Genomic DNA, 25,982 nt, shown 5'->3' on the forward strand with positions numbered 1-25,982 from the left:
TCTTCCAGTCCCCGGGCCACAGCCGCAGCTGGGATCCTGGCGCTGGGGCTTCCCCCGCCACCTGGCACTTCTGCCAGGCACCGGGCTTGGGGTGCAGGGGTGCCCATTTTCCAGGGGGCCCCCAATGGGCTGAGGCTGCTGGGCACAGGCCCTGACGGCCCATTGGCTAATCCGCCACCGCTGCACTGCGGGTAGGGGTGCGGGCTCCCCTGGCTGAGCTGCCCTGGCAGGGCGGGGCAGGTGGGGGCAGGGGGCAGGGGGCTCTGTGTGTGGACGGAGCGGGGTTTGGGTTTAAACATGGGTCAGAGCCATGTCCACAGGGAGAGGGGGAAGCCGGCTGGCTTTGGAACAGGGGAGCGTGGCTCCGAACTCGCTTGCAAAGCCACAGGGTGTGACAAGAGGCTCTGGCCCCATAGGGAGCCTGGGGCTGAGCCTTGCCCAGAGCTGGGCCAAGGGCGTAGCCAGGTAAAGCGGGAACTGCCGGGAGGCTGCGGGGGCCTGGCCCACTGGAAATCCCGGCCCCGGGCCTCCCTTTGTCCTAGTGCCGATGGGCCCGGAGAGCCGGGGCTGGAAGGAATCCGGGACAGGCGCTCACCTTCCGAGATCTGCCCGCTGATGGAAATGCACTGGCTGGCACGGCCCTCGCACTGCAGGGTCTCCGTGCTGGAACAGCTGCTCCGACCCGGGGCAATGCAGATCGGGCACCGGCCTCCCGTCTAGACGGTGTTGATGATCGGCCCTGCAAGACCCTGAAGAGAGGGTCGGTGGGGGTTGACGGGCAGGGCTGCGGACAGGTGCCTTCTCTACTTTGTTACCACTTATTTCTAGCACCGCAATAACTGAGATCAGGGACCCCCTTGTGCCAAGAGCTGCACAGACTCCCCAGAGCAGGGGCCCTGATTGCACTGGGCACTGCATAGATCCCCCCAGCCTGCTACTGGGGCCCCCCCATTGTGCCAGGCACTGCACGCCTCCCTCCCCTGAGATCAGGGTTCCCCCTATGGCACCAGGTGCTACACGGGACCCCACCCTTCTCCAGAAAAGAACCTTTTCCAAACCAGTTTGACACTCAGTCAGTGCCTATGCCACTGGGAAGAAGCAGGGAGGGACGCAGAGATGTACAGACAGGAGAGAACTGGGTATTGCAGCTGTTCGTAGAGCAGGTCCGGGTTTGAATCTTCACAAAGAAGAGGGAGATGTTCCTGGGCGTGGCGGAGGATACACAGGAGAAGGAATAGCCTGCATTTCCCTTCGCTTCTGGTTAGAAGTGTAACCCTTCTGCCCGTCAGAGTTGGCAGTAACAAGGGCCGGGTTCAATATCTAGGGGATCCATTCCAATAACACAATGCAAACCAGCTTGAGCCCCCACCCAGTGACCTGGGACAAATATATACCACCCCTGCTGAGCGCCTCCAAGAGGCAATATTCCCCTCTCGCAAGCACATAATCTGAGTATAGCAGAAGCCTTTTAATAAGAGAGAGAAACAATGTGGCATTATGTTGGGGAAACACCACCAACAGGATTCATAACACAACCCATGAGCAAAAAAAACCCACCCCAAGCAAATTGGGGCATGCCCCTTTCCCTTTGGTTCTTGAGTCCAGCAACCCCAAATCACCCAAAGTCCCAAAAGTCCAAGGACCCAAAAGTCTCTGTCCCTGGTCAGGGCAGCCCCAGAGTTTGAAAGTTTATCTGCGGAGCCTTACCCCCCAGCCTGGGTGGAGATGGGACAGGGGTAAGAGGCACCTTACATGATCTGAAGCTGACCACCCCACAGCTCCATAGGCCTTCGCTCCGCTCCTCCAGCCGCCCCACGAACTCCTTCGCTCAGCTCCGCTCCGCGGCCCACAAGCAGCTCCCGCCGTCCAACGAACTGCTCCACCAGCCGGTCCACAAACTGCTCTGCGTCCCACCAGCAGCTCCTGCTGTCCTACGAACTGCTCCACCAGCTTGTCCACAAGGCACTCCAGCCATCCTGCAAACTGCTCCACGATAGAACTTCAGGCTCCTCCACTACTTAACACAACGCTCAGTGATTTCAGCTCTTAGTCAGTTCAGCTCTTTGGTGAATTCAGCTTGTAGTAGGGGAGCCTCAGTGCTGGTGCACTATTAGCCCAAAGTGAGCTCAGCAGCCTGTAACTAGACTTCTAATGAAATCAAAAGTAGCTCTGAAATTGCACAGTAGAGGGAGAGAGAGAAAAACACAATTAACAGGTAATTCAATGGGCCCATACCACCAAGTATTAAGACTTGTCCCCAGCCTCTCTCCATTCACAGAGTTTTGGAACCCATGACCCTTGCCTAGCGAGTGCTACTTAGTTGATGGTGAGTCCCTCCATCATAACAAAAGGCCAAGTACAGTTCCAAGCACAGTTCTCATAATCAGGGTAATAACAATTTATTCTTTCTGCCCCAATAACAGAGAAACTGGGGATCCCGCAGCAGCCAAAGTGACCATTTGGGCAGCTATGGCCTCATTCTAGGCGTGGTGGGTGTGCCTATGCAAATGAGATCAGCCCCTGAAGTTCTTTTCCACAACTTGCCACACCTCACCACCAGATGTCAGGGTGGAGCTCATCCTGACACTGCTTACAGAAGCAAAACAGATACAAAAATTATTTACAGATGAAACCAGCGCCCCGAGGGCTGGTGATTCCTGGGAGCCACCTCACCCTTTTTTCTGGCGTCCCAGGCCAGAAGGGTCCATTTCCAGCATCTACTCTGACCTGCCGCATAGCCCAGGCTGGAGAAGTCCTCCCTCCACGGGGCCCGATCACGTGTGTTTGATGAAAGCATCTTCCAGGAGGACAGCCAGCCTGGCCTGGGGGATGCCGAGGGACGGCGCATCCACCGCATCCCTGGGGAGCTTGTTAACCACCCTCCCCAGCATGTCTAGCTAAATACTTATCTGGCGCCCATCACCATGGCATCTGAACCCCTCGTCATCTTTAATGCATTATCCTCACAACCACCTTGTGGGATGGGGCAGGGCTGTCAGCCCCATTGAACAGATTGGGGAAACTGAGGCACAGATCCTCAGCAGGACCTAACTCTTTGAATCTCTAGGCCTAAGAGGTGTGTCCCAGGTCACACAGGGTGGCTGGCAGAGAGGGGCCTGGAGCCCAGGTGTGCTAAGCCCTTGGCGCGCGTGTCCAAACCACAGCCGGCAAACGGTCGGTGCGGAGACCGATGGTGGAAAGTCAGCGCCACCCACCCTTGACCAGTGCGTTTGCCTCCTAGACACCGAGGCAGGTGCTGTGACCAGCGGGGCAGGGCTGTGGCTGAGCAGGGCAGTTGCTCACAGAATTTCTCCTACACTGGTAACAGGATCTGGTGAGGAGGGAAATAAAGCAGGATTTCCATTTTAATTTCTGGTGCCAGCGTCCCCCTTTTCTTGTCCGGTCCCCGAAGGCCTCGGGTTCGTGGAGGTGGCCTTGGCTGATCTCACTCCCCCTGTTAAATCTCACTCCCCCTGTTAAAGCTAGTGCCTTGGATAGGTGCTGGCAGTGGCAGGGTGCACCGGCTGGTGTCTGCAGCAGTTTGGGGCACAGAGGGATGCGACAAAGTGGAAATTGAGCTCCTATTTCTACGATGCCATGGAGTGCCTCAGTTTCCCTCTGTGCTTTGCAAGGCTGTGCAGGGCCGCCCCTCCATCCATCCCCGATAAACCTGTGAGGAAGTGGAAGCGTTCTTAATGTTTCCTCTGAATAGTGTGGGGGTGCCTCAGTTTCCCCTAGGCAGTTCTTAAGTATCTAGGTGGGATAAGGGTGTATGATCCTTGCAGAGCCCGAGAGGGCAGGTGTGTGCAGGGGTCTGGACACAGAGAATGGCCGACACCCTGTTTCCTGGCCACTGATGGCCTGGGCCCTTCCCCCCTGCAAACCTCTGTTTTACTGGCTGGCTGATAGTCCCGTCTGACTGTGGAGTTGGGGTGCAGGACCCTCTGGCTTCCCCAGGAATCCGCCTGGGCGGACTGGCTGTGGGAAGCGCATGGAATGGCAGAGGAGGCTGAATGCTCCAAGGTCAGACCCAGGAAGGTGGAAGCCGGGTGAGCTTTGTGTCCTGCAGACAGGCTGCTCCCAGAGAGGAGACTCCCCCAGAGTCCTGCCTGCCTTCGTAGGGAGCAGGTCCAGAGCATCGCCCGGGGACTCCCTGACAACACCCATCCTTCTGTCCGTCCATCCTCCTACACGTCCACCCTTCCCCCCACACACCCATCCATCCATTCCCCTAAGAGACTGTCTGTCCATCCATCCATCTGCCTTCATGCCTGTCCATCCATCCCCCTACACACCTGTCTAGGTTCCTTCCCCACTCTGAACTCTAGGGTACAGATGTGGGGACCTGCATGAAAACCTCCTAAGCTTACTTTTACCAGCTTAGGTTAAAACTTCCCCAAGGTACAAATTATTTTTGTCCTTTGCCCCTAGATTTCTACTGCCACCACCAAACTTTAACTGGGTTTACTGGGAAACGTAGTTTGGTCACGTCTTTCCCTCCCAAATCCTCCCAACCCTTGCACCCAACTTCCTGGGGAAGGTTTGGTACAAATCCTCACCAATTTGCATAGGTGACCACAGACCCAAACCCTTAGATCTTAGAACAATGAAAAAGCATTGAGTTTCCTTACAAGAAGACTTTTAATAGAAGTAGAAAAGAATCACCTCTGTAAAATCAGGAAGGCAAATACCTTACAGGGGAATTAAATTCAAAACAGAGAGAATGCCTCTAGGCAAAACCTTAAGTTACAAAAAGACACACAGACAGGAATATCCATTCTATTCAGCACAGCTATTTTCTCAGCCATGTAAAGAAATCATAATCTAACACATACCTAGCTAGATTACTTACTAAGTTCTAAGAGTCCATTTCTGTTCTGTCCCCGGCAAAAGCATCACACAGACAGACACAGACCCTTTGTTTTTCTCCCTCCTCCCAGCTTTTGAAAGCATCTTATCTCCTCATTGCTCATTTTGGTCAGGTGCCAGCGAGGTTACCTTTAGCTTCTTAACCCTTTACAGGTGAGAGGATTTTTCCTCTGGAGAGGAGGGATTATAAAGGAGTTTACCCTTCCCTTTCTATTTATGACAACAGGTGAAAGTATTTTGCCACGGGGCATGGGGGATTTTATAGCTCCGGGGACAGAAAGGTGGTTCCCCTTCCCTTTATATTTATGACAGGTCCTTTCTTATGTTATTCTAAAAATACATAAGTGTCACGGCCACATTGTGACTGACAAATAACTTCCTTTCTCAGTTCCACCGTGTAATTATAAGATAACTCCACTGGGATATAAATATTGTTCTTACAGTTCAGTGGATAGTACATAGAGCTGCACAAACAAGTCATTGTATCAGGAAATTTTAGCTCGTATTGACTTCACTAGTGCTTTATATCTGGCCTGTTGTAAAATGAGGCAAACATCAAGATAAGCTGATGTACCCCCTGAAGACCTGTGTGTACCCCTGGAGTACAGGGACCCCTGGCTGAGAACCACAGATCTCCACTAATGCACAAGGGAATTGGCCTCAAGACACATTGCATCACCTGATCAGCCAAAGTCACATGCAGGGTTGTGAAATCTCCCATCTCCGGGTCCACCAGGATGTCATGGGGCAGCCCCAACCGATCCCCCAGGGGGCAGGTATTTGCCATCCTGCCGGATAAAACCACAGCCAGATGCTTCCTCGCTGTTCTCCTCACTGCAGCTAACATCCAGGCACCATGTGGGTGGCTCTGCCCCTCTGCCTGCTGTCCGCTCTCCTGGCCACAGGTGAGTCCCGTCCGTCCCCGGGCACAGGGAGCCGGGTGATGCGGTCGGGAATTCACTTGGGGAACATGCTGCTGTCGATGGTGGATTCTGGGGTCAGGATGGAATTTGTGGGTAAAACCAGCAAGAGGAAAACCCGGAGCCACGTCCCCAGGCTGACTCGGGGAGAGCAGGGATTGGAGTCTGGGACTCCCACAGCCCACGCTAGGGGCCTGGCCAGTGGGTCTGAGTCCGTCTGTCCTTCCTTCTTCTCGTTCCTCCTCCAGCTCTCGCCCGAGCTTGGGGTCATCCGGATGAGGAGCAGCACCCCCGTCCACATGTCATCCTGCCTAGAAATGTTCCCCTGCCTGTCAGCGCTGAGATTCCTGCCAGGACTCCTGGCTTCATTCCACGGGTTTGAAAGGGGAATGCGGGTGCAACGGGTAGGCGCTGGGAGCCAGGACTCCTGGGCTCATTCCCCAGCTGTGGAAGAGGGCTGGGGTGTAGTGAGTTTGAGCAGAGATGGCTGCAAATCAGGACTCCCGGGTTCTGTCCATGGCTCTGAAAGAGGAGTGGGGTCTCGTGGGTAAGAGTGGGCGGGGAGTCAGGACTTCTCGGCTGTCTTCTTGGTTCTAAGCCTGAATTGAACACATCTTTTTTCTACCTCAGTTTCCCTATTTCTTAGATGGGGAGAATATCACTTTGCTACCATCTAGGGACATAGAAGGGGCAGGGGAAGGCGTTCTGAGGTTTAATTGATGTTTCCACATGAAAGCTCTAAAAAAACCAAAGTGGGAAAATCTTTCTTTCTTTCTTTCTTTCTTAAAACTACCTTACGCTCACGTCATGAATTAAAGGCCCCCATGCTCTGGAATGGAAAGAGTTGATGCTCCTGGGATCGCTGGCTGGAGGTGCACAGCCATCAATCCAAAGGCTTAACAAGCGTCAATCGTATTCTGAAGAAGAGAATTGGCAGGATCAGCCATGAAAAGTGGGCTGAAGTCGAGTGTGGCTGAGAGGCAGAGGCCTGGAGCAGAGAGTGACAGCGGGGTGTGTGTGTGTGTGTGTGTGTGTGTGTGTGAAAGGTTCACCGCAAAGCCAGGCAGAAACCCCTCTTCAGAGCAGCCGAAGTCTTGTTTTTCTGTCTACACAGACGTGTGGGGTTTGTTCGCAGGCACAAGCTGCACCCCAGATAGCCACGTCAGCAGCTGAAAATGTATTCTAGCCACAGACACTCAGGCAGCAAACAGACTTGTCTGCAGTGTTGAGTCAGATACAAATGACCAGCTAGCAAGATGCCTTTCCCCATCCGGAGAGTTAAATGGAACTGGGCAGAACTGCTGCAAAAGCAGGTGGCATTTCTCCAAGATCTGCCTGCCCACACGTTCAGTGAGGAGGCATTGGTGGTAACAACTCCCACAGCGCCACCTCTTGGTTCCTGGTGGTATTTCGCCCACGGGCACTGCCTGGGGAGGGGTGGGGAGCCGGCGTTTGTACTGAGAAGGGATTTTTCCAACCTCCAGGGAGCGCTCTGCAATGCGAGGTGTGTGCGTCCAGAGAGCTATCGTGCTCCGGCCCCCTGCAGCCCTGCGCCCCCTTGGAAGGGACCTGCGTCACCGTCGTGGCAGAGTTCAGACTGGGTGAGTGAAAGAAGATTTCTACTAAGTGTAGACACCATTGTCCTCCTGAAGCCAGGGGTCGAACCCAGGAGTCCTGGCTCCCAGCCCCTCCCCCTACTCTAACCAATAGACTCCGCTCCTGTCCAGGAGCAGGGACTGCTCAGTCTGGAAAGATAATGTCATAGACGGGGGACGGGATGAGATGGGGAATTGCACTGGGTGGCTGTGGGGCCTCGATCAGACAGAAGACAGGATTTTATCTGGGTGAGGGGGAAGATGTGATTAGTTGGGGGTGGGGTGGATGGAACAAAAGGGGAGGATGGAGCAGCTGGGGGTCCATTTTGGAGTTCAGAGGTGATTCTCTGTTTCCCTTCCACAGAGGGATCCTCCTTGTCCTACACGGCTAAATCGTGCCTGGAGCCCAAGAACTGTGAGCCAGGCCCCTTCTCGCTGACCTATGCGTACAATGTCACCGTGTGGGCGAACATCGCCTGCTGTGACACCGACGGCTGCAACGCCGGGGCCATCCCAGGTGTGTGTCTGCTGCAAACCTAGAGCCCTGCTCTGCCCACACCTGCCTGGATAGAACCCAGGAGTCCTGGCTCCCAGCCCCCCTGCTCTAACCACTAGACCCCACTCCCTTCCCCGAGCTGGGATCGAGCCCAGCGTGTGGTGACTCCCCACCCCTGGCTGACTGTGTGTGTCTGACTGTTCTCAGTGCCAACTGTGAGCTCCGTCCCCAACGGCCGGCAGTGCCCGTCATGCTTCTACCTGTGGGGAGGAAACTGTCAGGACAACAAGCCCTTGGCCTGCACCGGAGCCGAGGACCATTGTGTTGAGGAATCTGGGATATTAACACTGGGTAAGTCCTCCAGATGTGGGAGGGGGTCTAAACACAGAGCACGAGGTGGAGCCCAGGTGTCCTGGCTCAGTCCCAGGCCCCCTTGCTCTGACCCTCTAGACTCCACTCCCGTGGCAGAGTTGCAGAGAGAACCCTGGAGTCCTACTTGCCGAGATGCCAAAGGAGCACTCAAGGAGGATAAGGCCACTGCGGAGAAACTAAATGAATTCTGTGCATCGGTCTTCACGGCTGAGGCTGGGAGGGAGATTCCCAAACCGGAACCATTCTATTTTCATGACAAATCTGAGGAACTGTCCCAGATTGAGGAGTCATTACAGGAGTTTTTGCAACAAATTGATAAATTAAACAGGAATAAGTCACCAGGACGAGATGGGTTTCGCCCAAGAGATCGGAAGGAACTCAAATGTCAAATTACAGAACGACTTATTGTGGTTTGTAAATTACCATTTAAATCAGCTTCTGTCCCAACTGGCTGGAGGATGGCTAATGACACGCCAATTTTTAAAAAGGGCTCCAGAGGTGATCCTGGCAACTACAGGCCAATAAGTCTGACTTCAGTACAGGGCAAACTCATTGAAACTACAGGAAAGAAGAGAATTGTCAGCCACATAGAGGTACATAATTTGTTGTGGAAGGATCAACATGGTTTCGGTAAAGGGAAATCACGCCTCAGCAATCTACTAGAATTCTCTGAGGGGGTCAACAAGTGTGTGAACAAGGGGAATCCAGTGGATACAGTGTACTTAGATTTTGAGAAAGCCTTTGAAAAGGTCCCTCACCAAAGGCTCTTCAGAAACGTGAGCTGTCATGGGATAAAATCCTCTCATGGCTCAGTAACTTGTTAAAAGATAGGGAAAAAAGGGTAGGAAGAAATGGTCAGTTTTCAGAACGGAGAGAGGTAAAAAGTGGGAGTCCCCCAGGGATCTGCACTGGGCTCAGTCCTATTCATAGAATCATAAAATATCAGGGTTGGAAGGGACCTCAGGAGGTCATCTAGTCCAACCCCCTGCTCAAAGCAGGACCAATCCCCAATTAAATCATCCCAGCCAGGGCTTGGTCAAGCCTGATCTTAAAACCTTCTAAGGAAGGAGATTCTACCACCTCCCTAGTTAACGCATTCCAGTGTTTCACCACCCTCTTAGTGAAAAAGTTTTTCCTAATATCCAACCTAAACCTCCCCCACTGCAACTTGAGACCATTACTCCTTGTCCTGTCATCTTTTACCACTGAGAATAGTCTAGAACCATCCTCTCTGGAACCACCTCTCAGGTAGTTGAAAGCAGCTATCAAATCCCTCCTCATTCTTCTCTTCTGCAGACTAAACAATCCCAGTTCCCTCAGCCTCTCCTCATAAGTCATGTGCTCCAGACGCCTAATCATTTTTGTTGTCCTTCGCTGGACTCTCTCCAATTTATCCACATCCTTCTTGTAGTGTGGGGCCCAAAACTGGACACAGTACTCCAGATGAGGCCTCACCAATGTCGAATAGAGGGGAACGATCACGTCCCTCGATCTGCTGGCTATGCCCCTACTTATAAATCCCAAAATGCCATTGGCCTTCTTGGCAAGAAGGGCACACTGCTGACTCATATCCAGCTTCTCGTCCACTGTCACCCCTAGGTCCTTTCCCGCAGAACTGCTGCCTAACCATTCGGTCCCTAGTCTGTAGCGGTGCCTAGGATTCTTCCGTCCTAAATGCGGGACTCTGCACTTGTCCTTGTTGAACCTCATCAGATTTCTTTTGGCCCAATCCTCTAATTTGTCTAGGTCCCTCTGTATCCTAACCCTACCTGCCACCGTATCTACCACTCTTCCTAATTTAGTATCATCTGCAAATTTGCTGAGAGTGCAATCCACACCATCCTCCAGATCATTTATGAAGATATTGAACAAAACCGGCCCCAGGACTGACCCTTGAGGCACTCCACTTGATACCGGCTGCCAACTAGACATGGAGCCATTGATCACTGCCCATTGAGCCCGACAATCTAGCCAACTTTGTATCCACCTTATAGTGCATTCATCCAGCCCATACTTCTTTAACTTGCTGACAAGAATACTGTGGGAGACCGTGTCAAAAGCTTTGCTAAAGTCAAGAAACAATACATCCACTGCTTTCCCTTCATCCACAGAACCAGTAATCTCATCATAGAAGGCAATTAGATTAGTCAGGCATGACCTTCCCTTGGTGAATCCATGCTGGCTGTTCCTGATCACTTTCCTCTCATGTAAGTGCTTCAGGATTGATTCCTTGAGGACCTGCTCCATGATTTTTCCGGGGACTGAGGTGAGGCTGACTGGCCTGTAGTTCCCAGCATCCTCCTTCTTCCCTTTTTTAAAGATGGGCACTACATTAGCCTTTTTCCAGTCATCTGGGACTTCCCCCATTCGCCACGAGTTTTCAAAGATAATGGCCAATGGCTCTGCAATCACATCCACCAACTCCTTTAGCACTCTCGGATGCAAGGCATCCGGCCCCATGGACTTGTGCATGTCCAGCTTTTCTAAATAGTCCCGAACCACCTCTTTCTCCACAGAGGGCTGGCCACCTATTCCCCATGCTGTGATGCCCAGCGCAGCAGTCTGGGAGCCGACCTTGTTCCTGAAGACAGAGTCAAAAAAGCATTGAGTACATTAGCTATTCACCATATTCCGAAATGTTCTTGAAAAAGGGGTAAATAGTGAGGTGGCAAAATTTGCAGAAGATACAAACCTACTCAAGATAGTTAAGTCCAAAGCAGACTGTGAAGAGGTACGAAAGGGTCTCTCAAAACAGGGTGAGTGGGCAACAAAACGGGAGAGGAAATTCAATGTTGATAAATGCTAAATAATGCACATGGGCAAACATAATCCCAACTAGACATACACAATGATGGGTCAAATTTACCACTCAAGAAAGATCTTGGAGTCTCTATGGAGAGTTCTCTGAAATCATCCACTCCATGTGCAGCGGCTGTGAAAACAGCGAACAGAATGCTGGGAATCATTAAGAAAGGGACAGAGAATAGGACAGAAAAAATCGTGTTGCCTCAATATAAATCATTGGGAGGCCCACAGCTGAACACTGAGTGCGGATGTGGTCGCCCTGTCTCCAAAAAGATCTACTGGAATTGGAAAAGCTTCAGAAAAGCCCAACCAAAATGACGAGGGGGATGGAACGGCTGCCATATGAGGAGAGATTAATAAGAGTGGGACTTTTCATCCTGGAAAAGAGACGGCTAAGGGGGGATAGGAAAGAGTTCTATAAAAGGTTGAAGGGTGTGAAGGAAGTGTTATTACTCTTTCTAACATATGAACTAGGGGCCACCAAATGAAATGAACGGGCAGCAGGTTTAAAAAAACCAAAGGAAGTACTGCTTCACACAACGCACAGTCAACCTGTGGAACTCATTGCCGGGAAATGTTGTGAAGGCGAAGACTACAACAGGGTTCAAACAGGAACGAGAGAAGTTCCTGGAGGACAGGTCCATCTGTGGCTATTAGCCAGGGTGGGCAGGGATGGTGGCCCTAGCCTCTGTTTGCCAGGAGCTGGGAATGGGCGACGGGGAATGGATCACCGGAAGGTTCCCTGTTCTGTTCATTCCCTCTGGGGCACCTGGCATTGGCCAGAGGATACTGGGCTAGATGGACCTTTGGTGTGACCCAGGAGGGCCGTTCCTCTGTTATGTTCTCACGTAGTTCCAGCCCCCTGCTCTGAGCACTACACCCCACTCTACCTGCAGAGCCGGGTGCAGTCCCGCTGGGAGGGGAGTGTGTGAGAGACCTTATTGGGGTCGGGGGGGGATGTGGGAGCCCCTGATTACGTCTCTCTCCCCCCGTACAGGTGACATCACCGTGATGAAGACTGCGGCTGGATGTGCCTCCCCTGGCGCTTGCATGAAGAGCGTGGGGAAGAACAAATACGCCCAGGGCATGGTGGAGATGCTGAGCCGGGCCAAGTGCTACCCAGCTCCCAGGGCCGGTGGAGGCATCGGGGAGCCCTGAGTCCCGGACTAGCGTCCTTCCCTTCTGCTGCATGCCGGGCTGCTGTGCACCTCCCTTCAGCAGCCACCGGCTGCTGCTTCTCTTTGGGGGGGATTCTGGGTTCCTTTTGTGCATTGGCTGAATAAAGCGAGTTGTGGGGAAAGCACCCCCCTTGCTCCTTGTCCCCTGACCGCCCCGTACCGGGCCCCCCCGCCCCTATCTGTGCACAAGTGATGCTGGCAGGAAGAGAACTCGGGAGTCCTGACTCCCAGTAACCCCCCCTGTAACCCACCAGAGCCCACTCCCTTCTGAAAGCCAGGGATAGAGCCCAGGAGTCCTGGCTCCCAAGCCCCCTGCTCTAACCACTGGACCCCCTCCCCTTGCAGGGCCAGGGAATGGAACCCAGGAGTCCTGCCTAGACCCCCTCCCCCAGGGGAAGGCCCGTGGCCGGGGGAAAGGCACCAGCTGGCTAAGCTCCCCTGGGGAAGGATGGCTGTGGGAAGGAGAGGCCGTGGCTCACCCAGCTGTCCAGGCGGGCGGAAACGCCCTGGAGGGGAGCAATGTCCTTCTAGGTTGATTTTGCAGGGCTCAGTTCGTCCCGCTCTCTGGGGCGGCTCCACTGGGAATGCCGGGCTCAGGGAAGGTGTCAGGAAACAGGGCAGATCCCCCCAGCCGGTGGTGCTCTGTGAGCAGATTTCACCCAGCGTGAACTCCTGGATCGCTGCCCCCGTCTGACCCCGGAGTCACAGCCAGTCCCCTCAGATACTCTCAGACAAGCCGGACTTTGGGAGGAAAGGTCACGTACACCCCAAACCAGCCCACCTAGGTTGTTCCCAGCCCCAGGAGACCGGTCACTTACCCCAGAGCCACGGGACCCCAGATCCTACACCAAAGGCAACGCTGGCAGCCAGGTCTGTAGGAAACTCGCTAAAGGTTCGTGAGCTAAGGAAAGGGAATGAGGGTCACGAGGGGTTAAAGCCGGTAAAATTCATGCCCAGGTGAGTCGCAGTCTGTAATTCCAAACGGTGGCGGTGATGGAAGAAACTGCCATTTTCCCAAGTCTTTTCAGGTGCCCCCAGACGGTCTCCAGGGATCCCCGCTTTGCATCCCGTTCTGGTCCCTGTAAGAGTCCAGCCAGCCCAGCGAGGCAGGATCCTTCCCTGAATCCATCCTTACAGCTTCTTCTCCCAGAGAACAAGCTGGCAGGGCCCCCACCCACGTGGGCTTTGCCTTCGATGGGGAGAGGGAGGAACGCGGCGGTCAGCACACGCGATGGCCCCTGCCTTTGGGGTCAGCACTTTTCTGGTGCTAAAGTTGCTCATTAGCATCCCTCCGGCGTCTCTGCTGGGTCAGTGAGTCCCAGGGCTGTGCTCAGAGTGAATGGTTGTTACTCCGTTAAAAGAGCAGACGGGGAAGGGAAAACCATACCACGGCCCATTGGTTTTCATGAAATCGAAACTCCAAACACACTCTTCTACCTGCGCCATGCCTTTGATCTAGGCCAGGGTCTCTCGACATTTCCAGACAGCTGTACCCCTTGCGGGAGTCTGATGTGTCTTGGGTACCCTAAATTTCCCCTCACTGAAAAACGACTTGCTCACAAAAGCAGCCATAAAAATGCACAATGTCATGGCCGTGCTGCTGCTGACAAGCTGCTTCCTTTCTCATTTCCGCCATTATAAAATAACTCGGTGGGAACGCAGGACAAATCCTGCACTGGCATTTCAGTGTAGAGTATATAGAACAATGTGAACAAGGGGTCGACATTTTAGCTCGTACTGACTTCACTCGTGCCTTAATGCGGCCGGTTGTAAAACGAGGCAAACATCAAGATGAGCTGATGTTCCCCCCGGAAGACCTGTGTGTACCCCTGGGGTACATGGACCCCTGGCTGAGAACCACTGATCTGCACTAATGCACAAGGGAATTGGCCTCAAGACACATTGGTATCATCTGATCAGCCAGTGTCCCATGCAGGGTTGTGAAATCTCCCATCTCCGGGCCCACCAGGATGTCACGGGGCAGCCCCAGCCGATCCCCCAGGGGGCAGGTATTTGCCAACCTTTCCACAGAGCAGGACCTGGGGATTACAGTGGATGAGAAGCTGGCTATGAGACAGCAGGGTGGCCTTGTTGCCAAGAAGGCCAATGGCGTTTTGGGCTGCATCAGTAGGAGCGTTGCCAGCAGATGGAGGGAAGTGATTATTCCCCTCTATTCGGCACTGGTGAGGCCACATCTGGAGTACTGGGTCCAGTTTTGGGCCCCCCACTACAGAAGGGATGTGGAAAAATTGGAGAGAGTCCAGCGGAGGGCAAGGAAAATGATTAGGGGGCTGGGGCACGTGACTTAGGAGGGGAGGCTGAGGGAACTGGGCTTCTTTTGTCTGCAGAAGAGAAGAGTGAGGGGGAATTTGATAGCAGCCTTCAACTACCTGAGGGGGGCTCCAAAGAGGGTGGTGCTCAGCTGTTCTCAGTGGTGGCAGATGACAGAACGAGGAGCAATGGTCTCCAGTTGCAGTGGGGGCGGTCTAGGCTGGAGATTAGGAAACACTATTTCACTAGGAGGGTGGTGAAGCGCTGCATTGGGTTCCCTAGGGAGGGGGTGGAATCTCCACCCTTTGACGTGTTTAACGCCCAGCCTGACACAGCCCTGGCTGGGATGAATTAGTTGGGGTGGGTCCTGCTTTGAGCAGGGGTTGGACTAGATGACCTCCTGAGCTCTCTTCCAACCCTGATCTTCTATGGTTCTCTGATTCTCTGAACCTGCCTGCCGTACCCACAGCCAGCTGCTTCATCACTGCTCTGGTCACTGCAGAAAATGCCCAGCCACCATGTGGGTGCCCCAGCCCTTCTGCCTGCTGTCTGCTCTCCTGGTCACAGGGGAGACCCTTCCGTCCCCAGGCACAGGGAGCCGGGCACCGATGAGGAGCAGGAAATGCTTGGAAAAAACAGAAAATTCTCAGGAGCCAGGAAAACCGTCCCCCACCCTTGTCATCCTGCTTGGAAATGTTCCCCTGCCCCCAGCACTGAGATTCCTGCCAGGACTCCTGGGTTCATTCCCCGGCTCTGGGAGGGAGTGGGGCGTCTCTTCTGAGGTGTATGTGCCCCACGCTGGCCCAGCGAGCGCAGGGAGAAAAGGGCCGAGCAGCGGGAGGGGTTTGCAGATTCCTGGGCACAGGGACTGGCGTGAGGGCCGCGCTGAGCTGCGTGAGCCGGGACCGAGCCATGCTTGGCCAGGAGGGGACACTGTTGCACCATCGCACTGACTCACATGGTCTCATTTCTGGGAGCCAGGACTCCTGGGTTCTATCCCCAGGTCAGGGACGGGGTGGGTCTAGAATAGGCTGGAAGCCAGCAGCAATTCGGACTCCTTGCTTAAAAGAACAGGAGTACTTGTGGCACCTTAGAGACTAACAAATTCATAAAAATTTGTTAGTCTCTAACATGCCACAAGTACTCCCGTCCTTTTTGGGGATTCAGACTAACACAGCTGCTACTCTGAAATCTGATTCCTTGGCTGTATTCGTGGCTCCGAGTCTGACACTGCCTCTTTCTGCCTCAGTTTCCCTGATTATAAGATGGGGGTAATGTTCCCTTCCTCCCACCTGGGACCCTGGCAAAGGCGGGAGAAGGCTTTTGGAGGTTGAAGTGATGTTTCCAGATGAAAGCTCTGAAAAAAACCAAAGTGGACCAATTGGTTTTCTTTCTTTCGTCCTTCAATTAAAAACTTACGTTCACTGACTGAATTGAAACTCTCCCAAGCTCTGGACAGGAAAGAGTTAACGATCATGGGATCTCTTCAGCCAGCCCAGAGTTTTTGCATGCATGATGGAGGTGTGAAGCCATCAGTGGCAAGGGTGAACGATCACCAATCAAATTTGGAAGAAGAGAGTTGACAGGACAGGATGGTCCCCGGCTTTGGAGTCGACACTTTTCTGGTGCTTGCATTTCAGTGTAGAGTATATAGAGCAATATGAACAAGGGGCCGACAGTTTAGCTCGTACTGACTTCACTCATGCCTTAATGTGGCCGGTTGTAAAATGAGGCAAATATCTAGATGAGCTGATGTACCCCCGGAAGACCTGTGTGTACCCCTGGGGTACACGGACCCCTGGCTGAGAACCGCTGATCTCCACTAATGCACAAGGGAATTGGCCTCAGTACACATGGGCATCACCTGATCAGCCAGTGTCACATGCAGGGCTGTGAAATCTCCCATCTCCGGGCCCACCAAGATGTCATGGGGCAGCCCCAGCCGATCCCCCAGGGGGCAGGTATTTGCCAACCTGCCTGAGAAAACCACAGCCAGATGCTTCCTCGCTGTTCTGCTCACTGCAGCAAACACCTGGGCACCATGTGGGTGGCTCTGCCCCTCTGCCTGCTGTCCGCTCTCCTGGCCACAGGTGAGTCCCGTCCGTCCCCAGGCACAGGGAGCCGGGTGGTGGGGGCGGGATTTCACCTGGGGAACGTGCCGCTGTGGATGGCGGATTCTGGGGTCAGGATGGAATTTGTGGGTAAAACCAGCGAGAGGAAAACCCGGGGCCATGTCCCCCGACTGAATTGGGGAGAGCAGGGAGTGGAGCCTGGGACTCCCACAGCCCATGCTAGGTGCCTGGCCAGTGGGTCTGAGTCCGTCTGTCCTTCCTTCTTCTCGTTCCTTCTCCAGCTCTCACCCGGGCTTGGGGTCATCCCGATGAGCAGCACCACCCCCATCCACATGTAATCCTGCTTGGAAATGTTCCCCTGCCCATCAGCGCTGAGATTCCTGCCAGGACTCCTGGGTTCATTCCCCGGGTTTCAAAGGGGAATGGGGGTGCAACAGGTTGGGGCTGGGAGCCAGGACTCCTGAGCTCATTCCCCAGCTGTAGAAGAGGGCTGGGGTGTAGTGAGTTTGAGCAGAGATGGCTGCAAATCAGGACTCCCGGGTTCTGTCCGTGGCCTGAAAGAGGAGTGGGATCTCGTGGGTTAGAGTGAGCTGGGAGTCAGGAGTGAGGAGTTCTCGACTGTCTTCTTGGTTCTAACCCTGAATTGAACACATCTTTTTTCTACCTCAGTTTCCATATTTCTTTGATAGTGATAATATAATATGATAATATAACTTTGCTACATTCTAGGGACATAGAAGGGGCAGGGGAAGGCATTCTGAGGTTTAATTGATGTTTCCACATGAAAGCTCTAAAAAAACCAAAGTGGGCAAATTTCTTTCTTTCTTTCTTTCTTTCTTTCTTTCTTTCTTTCTTTCTTTCTTTCTTTCTTTCTTTCTTTCTTTCTTTCTTTCTTTTTTTTTCTTTCTTTCTTTCTTTCTTTCTTTCTTAAAAACCTTACACGCACATCATGAATTTAAAGGCCCCCACGCTATGGAGAGGAAAGAGTTGATGCTCCAGGGATCACTGGCAGGAGGCGCACAGCCATCTATCCAAAGGCTTAACAAGCATCAATCGTATTCTGAAGAAGAGAATTGGGAGGATCAGCGATGAAAAGTGGGCTGAAGTCGAGTGTGGCTGAGCTGACGTAACTCTGAGAGGCAGAGGCCTGGAGCAGAGAGTTACGGCGGGGGTGTGTGTGTGTGTGTGTGTGTGTGTGTGTGAAAGGTTCACCGCAAAGCCAGGCAGAAACCCGTCTTCAGAGCAGCCGAATTCTTTTTTTTCTGTCTACACAGACGAGTGGGGTTTGTTCGCAGGCACAAGCTGCACCCCAGATAGCCACGTCAGCAGCTGAAAATGTATTCTAGCCACAGACACTCAGGCAGCAAACAGACTTGTCTGCAGTGTTGAGTCAGATACAAATGACCAGCTAGCAAGATGCCTTTCCCCATCCGGAGAGTTAAATGGAACTGGGCAGAACTGCTGCAAAAGCAGGTGGCATTTCTCCAAGATCTGCCTGCCCACACGTTCAGTGAGGAGGCATTGGTGGTAACAACTCCCACAGCGCCACCTCTTGGTTCCTGGTGGTATTTCGCCCACGGGCACTGCCTGGGGAGGGGTGGGGAGCCGGGGTTTGTACTGAGAAGGGATTTTTCCAACCTCCAGGGAGCGCTCTGCAATGCGAGGTGTGTGCGTCCAGAGAGCTATCGTGCTCCGGCCCCCTGCAGCCCTGCGCCCCCTCGGAAGGGACCTGTGTCACCGTCGTGGCAGAGTTCAGGCTGGGTGAGTGAAAGAAGATTCCTACTAAGTGTAGACACCATTGTCCTCCTGAAGCCAGGGGTCGAACCCAGGAGTCCTGGCTCCCACCCCCTCCTCCTACTCTAACCAATAGCCTCCGCTCCTCTCCAGGAGCAGGGACTGCTCAGTCTGGAAAGATAATGTCATAGACAGGGGATGGGATGAGATGGGGAATTGCAGTGGGTGACTGTGGGGCCTGGATCAGACAGAAGAGAGGATTTTATTGGGGGTCGGGGGAAAGATGAGATTAGTTGGGGGTGGGGTGGATGGAACAAAAAGGGAGGATGGAGCAGCTGGGGATCCATTGTGGAGCTCAGAGGTGATTCTCTGTTTCTCTTCCACAGAGGGATCCTCCTTCTCCTACACGGCTAAATCGTGCCTGGAGCCCAAGAACTGTGAGTCCGGTCCTTTCTCGCTGACCTACGCGCAGAATGTCACCATGCGGGCGAACATCGCCTGCTGTAACACCGACGGCTGCAACGCCGGGGCCATCCCAGGTGTGTGTCTGCTGCAAACCTAGAGCTCTGCTCCGGCCACACCTGCCTGGAGAGAACCCAGGAGTCCTGGCTCCCAGCCTCACCCCCCACCTCTATCCCCTAGACCCCACTTCCCTCCCACAGCTGGTGACAGAACCCAGGAGTCCTGGCTCCCAGCTCCCCTGCTCTAACCACTAGACCCCACTCCCTTCCCCGAGCTGGGATCGAGCCCAGCGTGTGGTGACTCCCCACCCCTGGCTGATTGTGTGTGTCTAACTGTTCTCAGTGCCAACTGTGAGCTCCGTCCCCAATGGCCGGCAGTGCCAGATGGTTTTCATAGTGGATCGTTTTGACAAGCAGCCGGTGGGGATCTTGGCCTGCACCGGCGCCGAGGACCATTGTGTTGAGGAATCTGGGATATTAACACTGGGTAAGTCCTCCAGATGGGGGTGGGGTCTGAACACAGAGTACGAGGTGGAGCCCAGGTGTCCTGGCTCAGTCCCAGCCCCCCTTGCTCTGACCCACTAGACTCCACTCCCCTGGCAGAGTTGCAGAGCGAACCCTGGAGTCCTACTTGCCGAGATGCCAAAGGAGCACCCAAGGAGGATAAGGCCACTGCGGAGAAACTAAATGAATTCTGTACATCGGTCTTCACGGCTGAGGCTGGGAGGGAGATTCCCAAACCTGAGCCATTCTGTTTTCATAACAAATCTGAGGAACTGTCCCAGATTGAGGAGTCATTACAGGAGTTTTTGCAACAAATTGATAAATTAAACAGTAATAAGTCACCAGGACCAGATGGGATTCGCCCAAGAGTTCGGAAGGAACTCAAATGTCAAATTACAGAACTACTAACTGTGGTTTGTAACCTACCATTTAAATCAGCTTCTGTCCCAAATGGCTGGAGGATGGCTAATGACATGCCAATTTCTAAAAAGGGCTCCAGAGGTGATCCCATGAACAACAGGCCAATAAGTCTGACTTCAGTATTGGGCAAACTCATTGAAACTATAGGAAAGAAGAGAACTGTCAGACACATAGATGAACATAATTTGTTGGGGAAGGGTCAACATGGTTTCGGTAAAGGAAAATCACGCCTCACCAATCTACTAGAATTCTCTGAGGGGGTCAACAAGCGTGTGGACAAGGGGGATCCCATGAATATAATGTACTTAGATTTTCAGAAAGCGTCCCTCACCAAAGGCTCTTAAGCAAAGTGAACTTTCATGGGATAAAATCCTCTTATGGCTCAGTAACTGGTTAAAAGATAGGGAAAAAAGGGTAGGAAAAATGGTCAGTGTTCAGAACGGAGAGAGGTAAATAGTGGGAGTCCCCAAGGGATCTGCACTGGGCCCAGTGCTATTCACCATATTCCGAAATGTTCTGGAAAAAGGGATAAATAGTGAGGTGGCAAAATTTGCAGAAGATACAAACCTACTCAAGATAGTTAAGTCCAAAGGAGACTGCGAAGAGGTACTAAAGGATCTCTCAGAACTGGGTGACTGGGCAACAAAACGGCAGATGAAATTCAATGTTGATAAATGCAAAGTAATGCACATGGGCAAACGTAATCCCAACTAGACATACACAATGATGGGTCGAATTTACCACTCAAGAAAGATCTTGGAGTCATAGTGGAGAGTTCTCTGAAATCATCCACTCCATGTGCAGCGGCCGTGAAGAAAGCGAACAGAATGCTGGGAATCATTAAGAAAGGGACAGAGAATAAGACAGACAATAGCATGTTGCCTCTATATAAATCCATGGGACGCCCACAGCTTGAACACTGCGTACGGATGTGGTCGCCCCTTCTCAAAAAAGAGATATTGGAATTGGAAAAGCTTCAGAAAAGCCCAACCAAAATGATGAGGGGGATGGAAGTGCTGCCATATGAGGAGAGATTAATAAGAGTGGGACTTTTCACCTTGGAAAAGAGACGGCTAAGGGGGCATATGATCGAGGTCTTGAGAAGATTGAAGGGTGTGGAGGAAGGAAATAAGGAAGAGTTATTTATTCCTCCTAACATAAGAACGGGGGGTCACCACAGGCAGCAGGATTAAAACAAACAAAAGGAAGTACTGCTTCACACAATGCACAGTCAACATGTGGAACTCCTTGCCAGAGGATGTTTTGAAGGCCAAGACTATAACAGGGTTCAAACAGGAACGAGAGAAGTTCCTGGAGGACAGGTCCATCTGTGGCTATTAGCCAGGGTGGGCAGGGATGGTGGCCCTAGCCTCTGTTTGCCAGGAGCTGGGAATGGGCGACAGGGGATGGATCACCGGAAGGTTCCCTGTTTTGTTCATTCCCTCTGGGGCACCTGGCATTGGCCAGAGGATACTGGGCTAGATGGACCTTTGGTGTAGCCCAGGAGGGCCGTTCCTCTGTTATGTTCTCACTTTGTTCCAGCCCCCTGCTCTGCGCACGAGACCCCACTCTGCCTGCAGAGCCGGGTGCAGTCCTGGTGGGAGGGGAGTGTGTGACAAACCACATGGGGGTCAGGGGAGGGGATGTGGGAGCCCCTGATGACGTCTCTCTCCCCCGGTCCAGGTAACATCACCGTGAAGAAGGCTGTGGCTGGATGTGCCTCCCCTGGCGCTTGCATGAAGAGAGAGGGGGAGAGGAAATACGCCCAGGGCATGGTGGAGATGCTGATCCGGGCCGAGTGCTACCCAGCTCCCAGGGCCGGTGGAGGCATCGGGGAGCCCTGAGCCCCAGTCTGGAGTCCTGCCCTTCTGCTGCATGCCGGGCTGCAGTGAACCTCCCTTCAGCAGCCACCGGCTGCTGCTTCTCTTTGGGGGGATTGCGGGTTTCTTTTCTGCATTGGCTGAATCAAGCGAGTTCTGGGGAAAGCACCCCCCTAGCTCCTTGTCCCCTGACCGCCCCGTACCGGGCCCCCCCCCGCCCCTATCTGTGCACAAGTGATGCTGGCAGGAAGAGAACCCGGGAGTCCTGACTCCCAGTAATCCCCCCAGTAACCCACCAGAGCCCACTCCCTTCTGAAAGCCAGGGATAGACCCCAGGAGTCCTGGCTCCCAAGCCCCCTGCTCTAACCACTGGACCCCTCTCCCCTTGCAGGGCCAGGGAATGGAACCCAGGAGTCCTGCCTGGACCCCCTCCCGGAAGGCAAGGCCCGTGGCCGGGGGAAAGGCACCGGCTGGCTGAGCTCCCCTGGGGAAGGAGGGCTGTGGGAAGGAGAGGCCGTGGCTCACCCAGCTGTCCAGGCGGGCGGGAACGCCCTGGAGGGGAGCAATGTCCTTCTAGGTTGATTTTGCAGGGCTCAGTTCGTCCCGCTCTCTGGGGCGGCTCCACTGGGAGTGCCGGGCTCAGGGAAGGTGTCAGGAAACAGGGCAGATCCCCCCAGCCGGTGGTGCTCTGTGAGCAGATTTCACCCAGCGTGAACTCCTGGATCGCTGCCCCCGTCTGACCCCGGAGTCACAGCCAGTCCCCTCAGATACTCTCAGACAAGCCGGACTTTGGGAGGAAACCTCACGTACACCCCAAACCAGCCCACCCAGGTTGTCCCCTGCCCCAGGAGACTGGTCACTTACCCCAGAGCCACGGGACCCCAGATCCTACACCAAAGGCAACGCTGGCAGCCAGGTCTGTAGGAAACTCGCTAAAGGTTCATGAGCTAAGGAAAGGGAATGAGGGTCACGAGGGGTTAAAGCCGGTAAAATTCATGCCCAGGTGAGTCGCAGTCTGTAATTCCAAACGGTGGCGGTGATGGAAGAAACTGCCATTTTCCCAAGTCTTTTCAGGTGCCCCCAGACGGTCTCCAGGGATCCCCGCTTTGCATCCGGTTCCGGTCCCTGTAAGAGTCCAGCCGGCCCAGTGAGGCAGGATCCTTCCTTGAATCCATCCTTACAGCTTCTTCTCCCAGAGAACAAGCTGGCAGGGCCCCCACCCACGTGGGCTTTGCCTTCGATGGGGGGAGGGAGGAACGCGGCGGTCAGCACACACGATGGCCCCTGCCTTTGGGGTCAGCACTTTTCTGGTGCTAAAGTTCCTCCTTAGCATCCCTCCGGCATCTCTGCTGGGTCAGTGAGTCCCAGGGCTGTGCTCAGGCTGAATGGTTGTTACTCCGTTAAAAGAGCAGACGGGGAAGGGAAAACCATACCACGGCCCATTGGTTTTCATGAAATCGAAACTCCAAACACACTCTTCTACCTTCGCCATGCCTTTGATCTAGGCCAGGAGCTCTCGACCTTTCCAGACAGCTGTACCCCTTGCGGGAGTCTGATGTGTCTTGGGTACCCCAAGTTTCCCCTCACTTAAAAACGACTTGCTCACAAAACCAGCCATAAAAATGCACAATGTCACAGCCATGCTGCTGCTGACAAGCTGCTTCCTTTCTCATTTCCGCCATTATAAAATAACTGGGCGGGAACGCAGGACAAATCCTGCACTGGCATTTCAGTGTAGAGTACATAGAGCAATGTGAACAAGGGGTCGACAGTTTAGCTCTTACTGACTTCACTCGTGCCTTAAAGTGGCTGATTGTAAAACGAGGCAAATATCTAGATGAGCTGATGTGCCCCCGAAAGACCTGTGCGTACCCCTGGGGTACACGGACCCCTGGCTGAGAACCGCTGATCTCCACTAATGCACAAGGGAATTGGCCTCAGTACACATTGGCATCACCTGATCAGCCAGTGTCACATGCAGGGCTGTGAAATCTCCCATCTCCGGGCGCACCAGGATGTCATGGGGCAGCCCCAGCCGATGCCCCAGGGGGCAGGTATTTGCCAACCTGCCTGAGAAAACCACAGCCAGATGCTTCCTCGCTGTTCTGCTCACTGCAGCAAACACCTGGGCACCATGTGGGTGGCTCTGCCCCTCTGCCTGCTGTCCGCTCTCCTGGCCACAGGTGAGTCCCGTCCGTCCCCAGGCACAGGGAGCCGGGTGGTGGGGGCGGGATTTCACCTGGGGAACGTGCCGCTGTGGATGGCGGATTCTGGGGTCAGGATGGAATTTGTGGGTAAAACCAGCGAGAGGAAAACCCGGGGCCATGTCCCCCGACTGAATTGGGGAGAGCAGGGATTGGAGCTTGGGACTCCCACAGCCCACGCTAGGGGCCTGGCCAGCGGGTCTGAGTCCGTCTGTCCTTCCTTCTTCTCGTTCCTCCTCCATCTCTCGCCCGGGCTTGGGGTCATCCCGATGAGGAGCACCACCCCCATCCACATGTAATCCTGCTTGGAAATGTTCCCCTGCCCGTCAGTGCTGAGATTCCTGCCAGGACTCCTGGGTTCATTCCCCGGGCTTGAAAGGGGAATGGGGGTGCAACAGGTGGGAGCTGGGAGCCAGGAAACCTTTGCTTTGAACTGACTTAGCCTGTGAAGGGAGGCATCGCTTGCCTTTGACCTTTGATTTCTTTGTACCTGTCTTGGGACGTACGCACCCCATGGTGTTCCAGAGACTGAAGGTCTAATGCGTGCCCTGCTAACCACAGCTGGGAGGAATAAAGGGGCTGGAAAGCCGTGGGGCAGAGCAGCTGCCAGAGAGGAGGGAGCGGCTGGCTGCAAGCCCCCAAAGGTGCAGGGACGCAGAGCCCCGGGGGGAGGTAGGGAGGTGCTCCGGGCTCTGGCAGGGTGGGAGCTCCTCTGAGCCCGTTTATTTCGTTGGAGGGCCCTGAGCCGGCAGTCAGAGGATTGGGCAGGCCTGGGATCCCCCCTGCCCCGGTTGGGCTACGTGAACCTTGGGGCTGTGCCACATTTGGCCAGAGGGAGGCGCCATCACACCCCTCACACAGACCGTTTCTGCCTTTTCTGGCTTGTAATCACTTAGCTCCTGCCCTTCCCTGGTTCTCAGTGTTCGATCTAAAGCAGGGTGTGTCTGGGACCTTCCCTTGGGCCGACAGGATCGGGGCGTCTCCTTTCAAGGAATCAGCAGTGGACTTTCTAGGAGCTTGTGTTGGCCCGGAGGGTGCTGGGAGTTCTGGGCAGGGGGGTTTGCTGGGCTGGGGGGTTTGCTGGGGTCGCTCTGCAGTGTTATTCTCGGGGGGTGGGGGAGGGGTCTGGCTGCAATATAACGGGGAGCGATTTGCAGGCTGGAGCAGGGGTGGGCAAACTTTTTGGCCCGAGGGCCACAATTGGGTATGGAAATTGTATGGCCGGCAATGACTGCTCAGGAAATTGGGGGTGAGGGGCTGAGGGCTCTGGCTAGGGATGAGGGGTTGGGGGTGCAGGAGGGTGCTCCGGGCTGGGACCCAGGGGTTCAGATGGAGGGAGGGGGATCAGGGCTGGGGCAGGGGGCTGGGGTGCAGGAGGGGTTCAGGGGTGCAGGCTCCGGGCGGCGCTTACCTCAAGCAGCTCCCCGAAGCAGCGGCATGTCCCCGCTCTGGCTCCTACGCCGAGGCTCTGGGCGCCACGTCGTCCGCAGGCGCCGTCCCTGCAGCTCTCATGGGCCACAGTTCCCAGCCAGTGGGCGCTGCGGGGGTCCCCACGCATAGGAGCCGGAGGGGGGACCTGCTGCTGCTTCTGGGAGCCGTGTAGAGCGGGACAAGCCCCCCACCCCACTCCTTGGCTGGAGCACCAGAGCGGGCTAAGCCCCGGACCCCACTCCTCAGTGGGAGCTCGAGGGCCGGATTAAACCATCTGGAGGGCCGGATCCGGCCCCCGGTCATAGTTTGCCCACCCCTGGGATGGAGAACTGAGGGGCCCTGGCAGGTCATGGGTCCAGGCTGTAGGCTGGGGAATGTCCCAGGGACGCCCTTTGCACAGGAGGATCAAAAGGAGAAAGAACAAAGGAGACCCCTTCCCCCTCCCCGCCTCTTTGGTCTCTGGGAGCTGAGGCTGGGATATTGGATTCAGCTCCAGCCAAGCTTAATCCAATGTCCCAGGTCCCGGAGACCGAGACCGGGGGTGTGTGTGCCCGGACACCTGGGTTCAGTGCAGATGCGGGCAGCGGTGTGGCAACTTGTCCAAACACACACACAAGCTCTGGGGAATTTCAGTTTAGGACCCAGCTTTATTCAGTGCCTTTACTTCTGGAAATAGATAGCGTTAAATCAGGGAGTGCTGGGTGTCAGGGCTCCTGGGTTCTATCCCTGGCTCTCCGAAGGGAGTGGTGTGTCGTGGTTAGAGCGGGGTGGCTGGGAGCCAGGACTCCTGGGTTCTATCCCAGCTCTGGGAGAGGAGTGGGGGCTGATGG

At 54.4% G+C, this 25,982-nt stretch overlaps 1 protein-coding gene and 1 pseudogene across 1 annotated transcript; both read left to right on the forward strand.

Moving 5' to 3' along the window:
• Nucleotides 1-5,680: 5,680 nt before the first annotated feature.
• LOC144279625 (phospholipase A2 inhibitor and Ly6/PLAUR domain-containing protein-like) lies at nucleotides 5,681-12,215 on the forward strand (annotated as a pseudogene).
• A 4,287-nt stretch (nucleotides 12,216-16,502) lies between these two features.
• Nucleotides 16,503-21,541, forward strand: LOC144279624 (phospholipase A2 inhibitor and Ly6/PLAUR domain-containing protein-like). The gene is made up of 5 exons (XM_077841201.1): nucleotides 16,503-16,596; nucleotides 18,223-18,339; nucleotides 18,699-18,851; nucleotides 19,117-19,260; nucleotides 21,381-21,541. Exons 1-5 carry the CDS (start codon nucleotides 16,503-16,505, stop codon nucleotides 21,539-21,541), a joined length of 669 nt encoding a protein of 222 aa, XP_077697327.1.
• Nucleotides 21,542-25,982: the final 4,441 nt, after the last annotated feature.

The sequence above is a fragment of the Eretmochelys imbricata genome, chromosome 24, assembly GCF_965152235.1.
Source record: "Eretmochelys imbricata isolate rEreImb1 chromosome 24, rEreImb1.hap1, whole genome shotgun sequence".
Lineage (NCBI taxonomy): Eukaryota > Metazoa > Chordata > Testudines > Cheloniidae > Eretmochelys > Eretmochelys imbricata.

Coding starts and splice junctions, on each gene's coding strand:
- LOC144279624 (XM_077841201.1), top strand. CDS start 16,503: ATGCTTCCTCGCTGTTCTGCTCACTGCAGCAAACACCTGGGCACCATG. Junction 16,597..18,222: donor GTCCGCTCTCCTGGCCACAG/GTGAGTCCCGTC, acceptor TCCAACCTCCAG/GGAGCGCTCTGCAATGCGAG. Junction 18,340..18,698: donor CGTGGCAGAGTTCAGGCTGG/GTGAGTGAAAGA, acceptor TCTCTTCCACAG/AGGGATCCTCCTTCTCCTAC.